This window comes from Cebus imitator, unplaced genomic scaffold (genome assembly GCF_001604975.1).
Source record: "Cebus imitator isolate Cc_AM_T3 unplaced genomic scaffold, Cebus_imitator-1.0 Scaffold144, whole genome shotgun sequence".
Lineage (NCBI taxonomy): Eukaryota > Metazoa > Chordata > Mammalia > Primates > Cebidae > Cebus > Cebus imitator.
In genome coordinates, this window is record NW_016107459.1 from 1,226,794 (window position 1) to 1,238,839 (window position 12,046).

Sequence of the window (12,046 nt, forward strand, 5' to 3'; positions counted from 1 at the left end):
TTTTCAAGACAGAGTCTCACTCTCGCCCTGTCACCCAGGCTGGAGTCTAGTGGCACAATCTCGGATCACCACAACCTCCGCCTCCTGGATTCTCATGCCTCCGCCTCCCAAGTAGCTGGAATTACAGGCGCCTGCCACCATGTCTGGCTAATTTTTTTATTTTTAGTAGAGACGAGGTTTTACTATGTTGGCCAGACTGATCTTGAACTCCTGACCTCAGGTGATCCATCTGCCTCAGCCTCCCAAAGTGCTTGGATTACATGTGTGAGCCACCTTGCCTGGCTGGTATTTATATTTTATAAAAGACTGATTTCTAACTAGCACTTGTCAAACTTTAGTGTTCATTTAACTGCATGAATATACCCTATTGTAGCAGATGCAAATAATATCTCTTCTGTTCCATAGATAACTGGTTAAGGGAAGTTAATTTATGGTGCCCTACTTTGAAGGTGCTCTGTTACTATGGTAAGAATATGTCATTCTGCTTTTAACTTTGAAAATTCCTTTAAAATTAAAATATAGTACAGCACAATAAATACACTCAAAATGTGTTTATTGTTTTTAAACTCTAGGTTCTCAAGAAGAACGTAAACAAATTAGATTTAACATTCATAGTAGATATGAAGATTACAATGTAATTGTGACCACGTAAGTACTGAGAAATTTGGGGAGGGTGGGTATTTGTGCAGCACCCAAATTAAAAAAAGAAAAAAATTGTAGTAGTACTATGTAGGAAAGTTTATGCTGTGAACTGTGATACAAAAGTAATAGAATGACTTATGTTGAGGATTCAGGCATTGTTTAGTTTGGTGTCTAGCACCAATATAGGAGGTTTTTATTAGTGCATCACCGCATTAATGAATATAAAAAGGTTTTGCCCACATAATTGAAAAAAAGCATCTTGTAATAGGAATCTCTCGGTTTTGAGATATCTCACCAAAATGAGTTATTTTTTTAATTTACAAATAAGTATCAGTAATAAATACAATGAAATGTCATTTTCTTAATGAAAAATTTGAGTTAGGGCAGAAATAAAAATGAAAACTATAACTTTGGATAAGTTTACTACTTGGTAGTAATTGTTTGATACAAATATCTTGCACAGAACTTAATGCTCTTGTTTTACATTTATTATTTGATTTATTTAAAGTTCTATTTTAACTGTAGTTATTATTTCTCACTACTGGCTTCTTGTGTCTGTCCTTAAAAAATTCATGCAGAATTTTGTTTTTTCTTTTTTTGAGACGGAGTTTCACTCTTCCTGCCCAGGCTGGAATGCAGTGGTGCAATCTTGGCTCACTGCAAACTCTGCCTCCCAGGTTCAAGCAATTCTCCTGCCTCAGCCTCCTGATTACAGGCATGCACAACCACACCCGGCTAATTTTGTATTTTTTTAGTAGCGACAGAGTTTCTCCATGTTGGTCATTCTGGTCTTGAACTCCCGACCTTAGGTGATCCACCCACTGCAGCCTCCCAAAGTGCTGGGATTACCGGCTTGAGCCACTGCGCCTGGCCTGTTTTTTTTGTTTGTTTTGTTTTGTTTTGTTTTGTTTTTTTGTTTGAGACGGAGTTTCGCTCTTGTTACCCAGGCTGGAGTGCAATGGCGTGATCTCGGCTCACCGCAACCTCCGCCTCCTGGGTTCAGGCAATTCTCCTGCCTCAGCCTCCTGAGTAGCTGGGATTACAGGCATGCGCCACCATGCCCAGCTAATTTCTTGTATTTTTAGTAGAGACGGGGTTTCACCATGTTGACCAGGATGGTCTCGATCTCTTGACCTCGTGATCCACCCACCTCAGCCTCCCAAAGTGCTGGGATTACAGGCATGAGCCACCACGCCCGGCTGTTTTTTTTTTTTTTTAATAAAACAGGCTCCATATGCAGTCTGAAGCTACTAGCTGTTAACTATTATTTCTTGGATCGACTCTGCTAGTTTAATAAAATATATTGTTTTAAAGAAAAATATGTTTTAGCTTCATGTTCTTTTTTGTGCTTACTAAAACGTAACATTTCATGGAGCAGATTACTTATAAATTATACCCAAATTGACCTCCTCCCAGGTATGTGGAAGTTGTCTGTAACATTAACATTTTCTTTCAATTATGTATTGCAGCTTTCGTATTTGGTTACAATGTACATCAATAATTATTAAATACAAATACATCAGTATTTATTTAAGTATTACCTGTTTCTAGAGCTGTTCTTTAAGTATTGGCTGTTAGAAATGTGTAAATAAAAAAATGATTTTTTAAGACAATTAAATCTCGCTAGACTCCAGGCTCTTAAAGGTATAACCTTAGAGATGTTTTTTCTTTTGGTGACAGATATAACTGTGCCATCAGCAGTTCTGATGACCGTAGTCTGTTTCGACGGCTGAAACTTAATTACGCAATTTTTGATGAGGGCCATATGCTGAAGAATATGGGCTCCATTCGCTACCAGCACCTTATGACAATTAATGTAAGAGAATGTTTGTAAAGTTTTCCAAATTACCATAAAATTTTAGATTATGTAATTTAATATATGTAGTTTTCTGTATTAGGTGTTAGCAAGTTTTTTTCTGTAAAAGGGCAGATAGTAAATTTTTCATACTTTATGGACTAGATGGCCTCTGTCACATATTCTTTGATTTTGTTTTTTAACAATCCTTTAAAAAAGGACAAGAAAAATTCTTAGGTCATAAGCCATAATTCACCTACTCTGTATGTTAAACTTTATAAATAATCTTTCATCGCCTCATAAAGTTGATATGAGGATGCAAGTTACCTACTTATAAGACCAGTGGTTTTCATATTCTGCCTTAAGTATAATAGATGATAATAGCAGACATCAATTATCCGAATTACTAATCATTTATCACAGAATGTTAAATTATTAATAATGGTTTTAATTTATCTCTCCTCCATTCCTTCACCAGGGAGGGTAGACATGAAAGAAGTGGCTCTTTAAAAAAAGACTAATATAAATTTTACCTTCATTCACAGGCAAATAACCGTTTGCTGCTCACGGGCACACCTGTACAGAATAATCTGTTAGAACTGATGTCACTGTTGAATTTTGTTATGCCACACATGTTTAGTAGTAGCACCAGTGAAATACGAAGAATGTTTTCCTCTAAGACGGTGAGCATAAATGCATGTTTTCTCCCAAATGCGTTACTTGTGTTTTAACTGGGCCATTCGTCTGTTACGTCTCTTTTGTTGTTTTCATAGTGCATATGCTCTATGAAATAAGTTTAAGTAGGTGGTAACTCTATATTTGGATCAGTTTGAAAATCAGCCAGAATATAATGGAGGAAAACAAATCACAATTTCCGTAATTGATAGCCCAAAGTCTTGGTTAATATCCTAATTTTCTGCAGAATGACAATTTTAAATTGATGAAGAGCTCAAATATGTAATATGTGTGGAAAGTTTGATGTTTATATCATCTATATCAAAATTATGGGTAAACTATAGAACTAGACAAAGTTAGGATATCCAGAAAATGCCTATACTGAAAAATATAAAAGTTAATAAAACAAAAGTTACAACTTTTAATGACGGTAAACCCTCTTCACAATAAAAGCTTCATTACTTCTTTATTGTTTAGGAAAAGTAAGATAAAGTCTTCAAGAACTCCCACACTTTTCAATACAGCAGTGTTTATATTGATTCTTGGCTCTCTTGCAAATCACTAATCTTTTGCAAGAATTTTCTCTGATATTCTTCTACGGTAGATTATAACTGCCTTTTTAACATTTACTAATTTGAATTCCCTCCCACTTAATATACAGTGTTTGAAATGGCCTAGCAGATTTTATGAACTGCTTTCTATCTTTAGTTCCTATATATGGAGGACTCCTTCACATCCTAGAATAAATTTCTACTTTTTAATTCTCCAAGATAACCAGTTTTGACTAGGTACTATTCCCCATTTTTTGACCACATGATTTGCATCAGCCTGCACTAGCTTTCTTTTGGGGCCATTTTCCACTAAGAAATAAAGGTCTTGTACCCCAAGCTTCTCCTTATCCACACGTAGACACATTTTTAAATGAGAGTTATTTAGGCAATCAGTTCATGACTCATCAGTTGATGACTTCTAATCACCAGTCTAGTACAGTTCAAATTGATTACCTCAGTAGAGTACATGATTACATACTATGAAACTTCAAAATACATATGCAGCTTCAAGAAGTACATGGCAACTAAGAATTTAAATGTGAAGATCCCTCTAGAATGAATCAAGTTTCTACAAAAAATAACTCTGGCTGTAGTGAGGGAGATTATGATGTTGTGTAACAATACTGTTATTGTGATAATTTAAATGAATAATTCCTAAAAGGATATGTTTATATTTTGCTCAGAAATCAGCAGATGAGCAAAGTATATATGAAAAGGAGAGAATAGCACATGCAAAACAAATTATAAAGCCATTTATTCTCAGAAGAGTAAAAGAAGAGGTAATGCTTATCCACATTTTTTTATTTTTTATTGTTTTTAATACTTATGTTTTTCTTTTTGTTATAATGATTATCTAAAACTGTTTTTCTTTCTCAGGTTCTCAAGCAGTTACCGCCTAAGAAAGATCAAATTGAGTTGTGTGCAATGTCGGAGAAGCAGGAGCAACTCTATTTGGGTCTTTTCAACAGATTGAAAAAATCTATCAATAACTTGGGTATAATCTGATTTTCACGATGTGAAAAAGAATCTTGTACTGGGGCTGCATTTTGTTTAGTCATATAATAGGATTTGCTCATTTTCAAAAACTAGCTGGAATTTGAAGAAATAATTTAAAAACTTAGTTGATATATTTCAACAATTATGAACTTGATTTTATTTTTTAATGTGTTCTCTTTGGTTCACAGAGAAAAACACAGAAATGTGCAATGTAATGATGCAGTTGAGGAAAATGGCCAATCATCCTTTATTACATCGCCAATATTACACAGCTGAAAAACTCAAGGAAATGTCTCAGCTTATGCTAAAGGTAAGGATATCATATTATCTTAACACTGAGCTTTATTAAGAGGTTGTTAGACTATAAGATTGGTGAATCCTATGAGCATACTAAACCTTTAACTACATATTTAAGAAAAACTTTTTTTGAGACCGGGTCTGGCTCTGTTGCCAAGGTGGGTGATCTTGGGCTCACTGCAACCTCTGCCTTCTGAGCTTAAGCCATCCTCCCACCTCAGCCTCCTGAATAGCTGGGACTACAGGCACGTGGCACCACGCCCGGCTAATTTTTTGTACGGATGGGGTTTTGCCATGTTGCCCAGGCTGGTCTTGAACTCCTGAGCTCAAGCAATTTGCCCACCTCGGCCTCCCAAAGTGCTGGAATTACAGGCGTCAGCCACTGCACCCGGCCACAAAAAACACATTTTAGACCTAGTTCAAGATGATTTGGGGGACATAAGAACAAAGAGGTAGTGATAACCTACATCATAGGTCAGTACACTGTGGCCATATGGCAGTGACTTTTTTTTATAAATAAGGTTTTATAACACAGTCATGCCTGTTTGTTTTTGCTTCCTGGGACTGCTTTTCTCACTACAGGGGCAGAGTTGAGTACTTGCCACACAGGTCATCTTGCCTGCAAAGCCTAAAATATTTATGATCAGGACCTTTACAGGAACAGTTTGCTAACTCCTAGTCCATACTTCCATAATGTACTTCTCTTTCATTTTATTTCTTCTTTATAATTTTAGCAATTACTCTTAATTTTTGCCTCTTTCTCCTTTAACATTTTATCATTGTTTATCCTTACTGATCTTTGTGTTGAAAGCAGCCTCCATTTTTTTGTTTGTTTGTTTTTTGTTTTTTGTTTTTTGAGATAGGCTTTTGCTCTTGTCGCCCAGGCTGGAGTGCAATGGCCTGATGTCTGCTGACTGCAAACTCCACCTCTTGGGTTCAAACGATTCTCTTGCCGTAGCCTCCTGAATAGCTGAGATTATAGGCACCTGCCACTATGCTCAGCTAATTTTTGTATTTTTAGTAGAGTTGGGGTTTCACCACGTTGGCCATGTTAGTCTTGAACTCCCAGCCTCAGGTGATCTGCCCCCCTCAGCCTCCCAAAGTGCTGGGATTACTGGCGTGAGCCACTGTACCCGGCTCACCCATTTTCTTTTTAAAACCTTTTTATATTGTTTTAAACGGAGAATTTCAAACATTTGTAATAGAATCGCAAAATGAAACTATCTGCCCATATGTTACTTTACCCCTTTGAAAGTTACCATTTGATAATGACACCATTCTTGTTTCATCTATACCCCAGATTTCTTCCCAGGGTTATTTTGAACCAAATTCTAGACATTATTTCATCTGTAAATGTTTTAGTATGTTATCTTTAAAACAGTAAGGACTCCCCCCTCCCACGTTTATTATACCTAAAAGATTACTATTAATTTTCCTTGCTATATCTGTTACATTAAAATGTTTTGTGATTTAGGTATTTTATCAGGTGTGAAAATTTTCATTAAATTTTTCTGATTATATTATAAATTATTTTTATTTTTAAATGTACTGTGTTTTGTTTTGTTTTAAGGAACCTACACATTGTGAGGCTAACCCTGACTTGATCTTTGAAGATATGGAAGTTATGACAGACTTTGAACTACATGTACTTTGTAAACAGTATCGACACATTAATAACTTTCAGTTAGACATGGACTTGATTTTAGATTCTGGAAAATTCCGAGTTTTAGGATGCATCTTGTCTGAACTGAAACAGAAGGTATTAAAGAAAAATGGCACTCTTTTGTATCTTCCCAATTAGTTAAACTTCTTAAAGTAATTCTAGCACACTGACTTGCTTGAATGAGCCTATGTCTGTTCTACATTCTTCTAGAACATAGTTGTTTTGAACATTTTCTTGACATGTTTTCTTGATTACATCCTTTCCTCTTTGGAACCTCAGACAAAAACAATAGAAAGCAGGCTGTATCTGTATTGATGTTTTAAAAATGTCTCAATTGTCATTACTTCATAAGTGGCAATCTGTATGTGTGCTTCAAAATTAGTTTTCGAAGGCACCATTTGTTAAATAGTTAAACTTAAGTAATACTGCTCTTTATATGTGAAATAGCCTAAATTTGTAAAATCACAATCTAGATAGTACACACATATGCAACTTTTCATGTTTTCTGATATTTTTCTTATAGAAAGGAAATAATTTAACTGTTCTTTAAAATAAAAACTGAGAGCTAACTTTTAACCCTGAAATTTAGAAGTTAAGGCAGTTTTTTCATATATAGGCTGCAACAAGATATATATCTTAGGTATTGTTACTTGATTTTTATTAAATAAGCAGTTAATCATAGAGAATTTTCTACAAATTTATCAACATGATCTAAGTAACACTTAATTGTTTAGACCTGTCAAGGCTTTGAGTAGTAAAACAGTTTTTTCTAATTCATGTATGTATTTTCACAGGGCGATAGAGTTGTGTTATTTAGCCAATTTACCATGATGCTGGATATCTTAGAGGTTCTCTTAAAACATCATCAGCATAGGTACCTCAGATTAGATGGAAAGACTCAGATTTCTGAAAGGTTGGTATATTTCAAGTTAGTTTTTAAAAAATCACTTATTAATTATTACTATTTGTTAGAATTTTAAATGTCTAGAGCACTGGATAGAATTTTGTTATTTTTACATTTGATTACTTTAAATCATTAACAAGAATAATTTCAATGGCCAGGCATGGCAGCTCACGCCTGTAATCTCGGCACTTTGGGAGGCCAGTGCAGATAGATTGGGCTCAGGAGTTCAGGACTAGCCTGGACAACACGATGAGACCCTGTCTCTGCTGAAAATACCAATAACAACAACAATCACCAGGTGTGGTGGTACAAGCCTATGGTCCCAACTAGGAAGTCTGTGGGGGCGGAGGTTGCAGTGAGCCAAGATCACATCACTGTACAGCAGCCTAGGTGATAGAGCGGGTCTATGTCTCAAAACTTAAATAATTTTCTTTTAATTTTTCTATCTGAATTGTATACAAATATATTTTAAAACAGCTGTTATAATTGTGTTTTTAATGGTTTTCCCCTTTAAAAATCTTTCAAAGTTTAAAACACCTTCTCTTTCATCAAGATTCTTTTAAAATCTTTCCTATTTTAAGAGTAATTAAGGATTTTTTAATTCCCAAAGGTTTTAAAGATTGTCCTTAGTAAAGAAGGAATTGTCTTAATAAAGAAGGAATTGTGTAGTATTTTTTAATTGCATTATATATTTTGATTATTTTGTTCCTGTGGGCCAGAGTATTTTTTTTTTCTCTGCATTAGAGTAAAGGTAAAAATAATGCTTTTTTTAAAAGAAGAGAATCAACTGATCAGTTTGATCATGAGGTCCTTGGTTCATCAGGAATGTTGTCTGCCTGTAGCGGCTGACATACCTCTGAGAAGGGTAAGGATTAAAAAGCTGTACACAGAATTTAGCTAAGCCACAGTTAAAAAGGACAAAATAGTAATTTAGGAATTAATTGAATCTGAATAGTTGAATTGAAGTAAGAGTTGGTAGGGGTAACAATGTCATAGAAAAGAAGCTGGTGAATTGAGGAGGCTCTTCTATGGCATAGCCAGAGGGGAAGTAACTGTAATACCAAGAGATGTGTTGACATCTTCCGGTTTCTTTCCCATGTGATAATCATCTCCATTTTATGATTTACATTTTAATTACATTATACAACTTTTAGTGAGATTTAACCTAATTTGTTTGTCTTACAGGATTCATCTAATTGATGAGTTTAATACTGATATGGATATCTTTGTGTTTCTGCTATCAACAAAAGCTGGTGGATTAGGAATAAATCTGACTTCAGCAAATGTTGTTATACTTCATGATATTGACTGTAATCCTTACAATGACAAACAAGCAGAAGATAGATGCCATAGAGTAGGCCAGACTAAGTAAGTGTTTTTAGTTGAAATGTATTTTTAATTCAATGCCACTTTAATTTGTGAAGACCATTAGAATACAGTGTTGGATGACCTGCCTGAGTTTTTATTGTTCAGCAAAGCGTGGCTACTGATGTATTCTATACCAGCAGTGTTGAACATCAACTACACTATGTAACCCTTCCATTTTCTAGTAATTAAAACCATCCACCCACATTCCAAATAGTTCTGAAGTTCATGAAGATGAGGTTTTATCAATGGTCTACCCCCTTTGAAAAAGATTAATAATTGAAAAGATGCACTTGGTAGACCAGTTAACAGCCAGACAAACTTGGTAATGTACAAACTATTGCTGAGCTATCATGTTACCCTTTAGGAAGTAAATTGAGTTGTAGGTTATTTTAGATGATTGGCAATTTTGACACTTGTCACAGCGCTGTAAAGAGGTGAAGATTGTTGCAACTCTTCTTACATATATAAAGAGCAGACAGTGTCTTCTTTGTGAAGTATTTTAGTATATGTCCAAAAGATATTGGTACAGTCATTTATAGACTAAATGCTTACCAGTATCTATTGTGAAACTTTGTACTTGACCGCACTGCCTCAAGTGTACAGAGACACTGCTTCTCAGGACCTAAGAAGCAAAGCATGTTTCTTTTAAAAATGTAATTTCCACCTGAACACAGAACTGTTTGTTGTAATGTAATTTTATCCATATATAGATACATGTTTTGTTTTGTTTTGTTTTTTGGTGTTTTTGTTGCTGCTGTTGTTGTTTTGTTTGTTTGTTTTAAGACAGAGCCTCAGTCTGTCACCCAGGCTGGAGTGCAGTGGCGCCATCTCGGCTCACTGCAACCTCCACCCCTAGGTTCAAGCAGTTGTCATGCCTTAGCCTCCCAAGCAGCTGAGAGAACAGGTGTGTGCCACCACGCTCAGCTAATTTTTGTATTTCTTTTTTTTTTTTTTTTTTTTTTTTTTTTTTTTTTTTTATTAGAGACAGGATTTTGCCATGTTAACCAGGCTAATCTCAAACTGCTGGCCTCAAGCTACCCACCTCAGCCTCCCAAAGTGCTGGGATTAGAGGCTTGAGCCACCATGCCCAGCCAGTAATTTTTAAAGTACAAATATCTTTCTCTTTTCTTAAATCTTTAGGAGTGTCTAAAAGTTAGATAGTCAGAAAATGTCAGCCTCAAGTAGTTTAAATAAAAGAATTTAAGGATATGTTTGTCATAATTTTCAAGTTATTCTTTTTGAACTCTTATAGTTTAGAAATATCCAAACAACTATATTTATTAACCAATGGACATATCTTGTATTTTTTTTAGAGAAGTACTAGTTATAAAACTAATAAGTCAAGGGACGATTGAAGAATCCATGCTAAAAATTAACCAACAGAAACTGAAACTAGAACAAGATATGACCACTGCAGATGAAGGTAAGTTGTTTGTAAGCAGAAACTTCAATATTTATTTATATGACCACAAATCAAATTATTCAGTGCAAGAGGATGACAAAGATGGCTAAAATCCTTAACTAGCTTACAGTTTAGGGATCATGTGTGATGTGGGAGAAGGTAAGCATACTTATTTCCAAAGCACTGTAACTGATAATTTTTAAAGTTTCTTAAGTTCAAAATTTTTATTTTTATGTATGTTTTGAAAAGGTAGTATGTTCAAAACCCAGATGTGAAAGAACAGAAGCCTCCTACTCATCCCACTTCCCAGGTTTCCCATAGAGGTGACAAGTGTTAGCCTTTTGTTTTTGTGTGTGTATGACCATTTGTTTTATGTGTATAGAAATAAGCACATATTCTTTCTTTTATGGGAGAAAGAGTGCATGTCAACCTACGATCCACTATTCTACAGCTTGCTTTTCTTATTTAATGTTAAATTAATTGGAAATAAGCAATTTTTTATTCTAATAAGGATATTCTTGATAATGGTTCATTTTAATTTAGCAAATATCTATTCATGACAGACACTGTTAAGTCTGTGTTATGTTAGGCAGTCTATACTACATAAAAATCAATACATTTTAATCTTTCTACAGAGAGAGAAATATGCTCATCAAATAATTACTTGTCTTGCATAGTATTTATTTCAGGGTGTTGTGGAAGCTTGGGGAGGCAGGCAGTAGAGAAAGTTTGAGTAAGAAACAACTGAGATCGTTAAAAGTAAGGATAAGTAAGGTGATCGTAACTTAAACAATTAACAGTAATTACTATGCTTTGTGTGCATGTGGCAACTTGCCAGTTGCAGGTTGTCCAGCAAATATGGTAAAGTGAATGCATAAGGCAGATTCTCTTTGGGCAGTGTTTTTCTTTTGTTTTGCTAGGGCAGCTTTTAGAATTTAGTAAAGCATTTAAATTCTTTTTTAGCAATACTAGCAAATATCCAGATATATGGATTTTATTCTAACAAATTTCTCAATATGATAGATCCATTATAGTTGATAATTAACTATAAGTCTTTTCTTATGGGCTAGTTTATTTCCTCAGAAGGATATTTTTCAACCTCCTGGAAAGTGAGGAGACAGGTGGGGAGAGGTGATACGAGCCAACTGCCCCGAGAAGTGAAGGAGGGAGGTTTGTTCTCATATTTACATATTAATAGTTAATCTGCCTGTTTTCAGCAGCCTCTCTGTTCTTCACTATGCGAAGTCCAGAGTTCTTCAGACTTATGTTCTCCAAAGAGAATAAACTTTCATTTTTATATGTCTGGGGCAAATGGCTGGCTCTCTTGGGCAAACTTTAGGCATCCTTACCTGTTCAACTTGTTTATAGATAGCTTCATGTTTCCCATTTACCCCCGTTTCCTGAGCTTTGGGGGTAGAAGGGTAAGGATTCTGGGTATGAAGTAGCCTTGCATTTTCTACCTGCAGACACTTAAGCTTTTACTTTATTATGTTAAAATCCATTTCCGTTCTTTACCTATCATTTTCTTCCAGAATTTGTGGGCAGCTGTGTCTCTGCTGTTGTCTTTTTCTCCTATTCTTTCTTGTTTAACCCCCTTACACTTTTTTCTCACATAATATTTTAATGGTATTACAGGTGATGGGAGCAGAGGTGATGTGTATGTTCAGTCATAATGTAAATTATTTGTATTTATATAAATTTGGTCAGTCTAAAAGTTTGCCTGTTATGTTCACCCTACGCTGTCTGTTAAAAT

At 35.0% G+C, this 12,046-nt stretch overlaps 1 protein-coding gene across 4 annotated transcripts in view; it reads left to right on the forward strand.

Moving 5' to 3' along the window:
- The window catches only part of SMARCAD1 (SWI/SNF-related, matrix-associated actin-dependent regulator of chromatin, subfamily a, containing DEAD/H box 1), a 78,595-nt gene that overhangs the window by 62,245 nt on the left and 4,304 nt on the right, over window positions 1-12,046 (forward strand). For 3 of the 4 annotated variants that reach the window (XM_017542402.2, XM_017542404.2, XM_017542407.2), the window contains 11 exons: window positions 406-465; window positions 573-648; window positions 2,323-2,458; window positions 2,983-3,120; window positions 4,347-4,442; window positions 4,540-4,657; window positions 4,848-4,969; window positions 6,527-6,715; window positions 7,414-7,532; window positions 8,709-8,891; window positions 10,205-10,314. In XM_017542402.2, the coding sequence (XP_017397891.1) occupies window positions 406-465; window positions 573-648; window positions 2,323-2,458; window positions 2,983-3,120; window positions 4,347-4,442; window positions 4,540-4,657; window positions 4,848-4,969; window positions 6,527-6,715; window positions 7,414-7,532; window positions 8,709-8,891; window positions 10,205-10,314 (1,347 nt within the window). Of the gene's footprint in view, window positions 1-405; window positions 466-572; window positions 649-2,322; window positions 2,459-2,982; window positions 3,121-4,346; window positions 4,443-4,539; window positions 4,658-4,847; window positions 4,970-6,526; window positions 6,716-7,413; window positions 7,533-8,708; window positions 8,892-8,996; window positions 9,619-10,204; window positions 10,315-12,046 lie in introns of those variants that run through there. The other variant, XM_037743426.1, reaches the window with a different exon arrangement.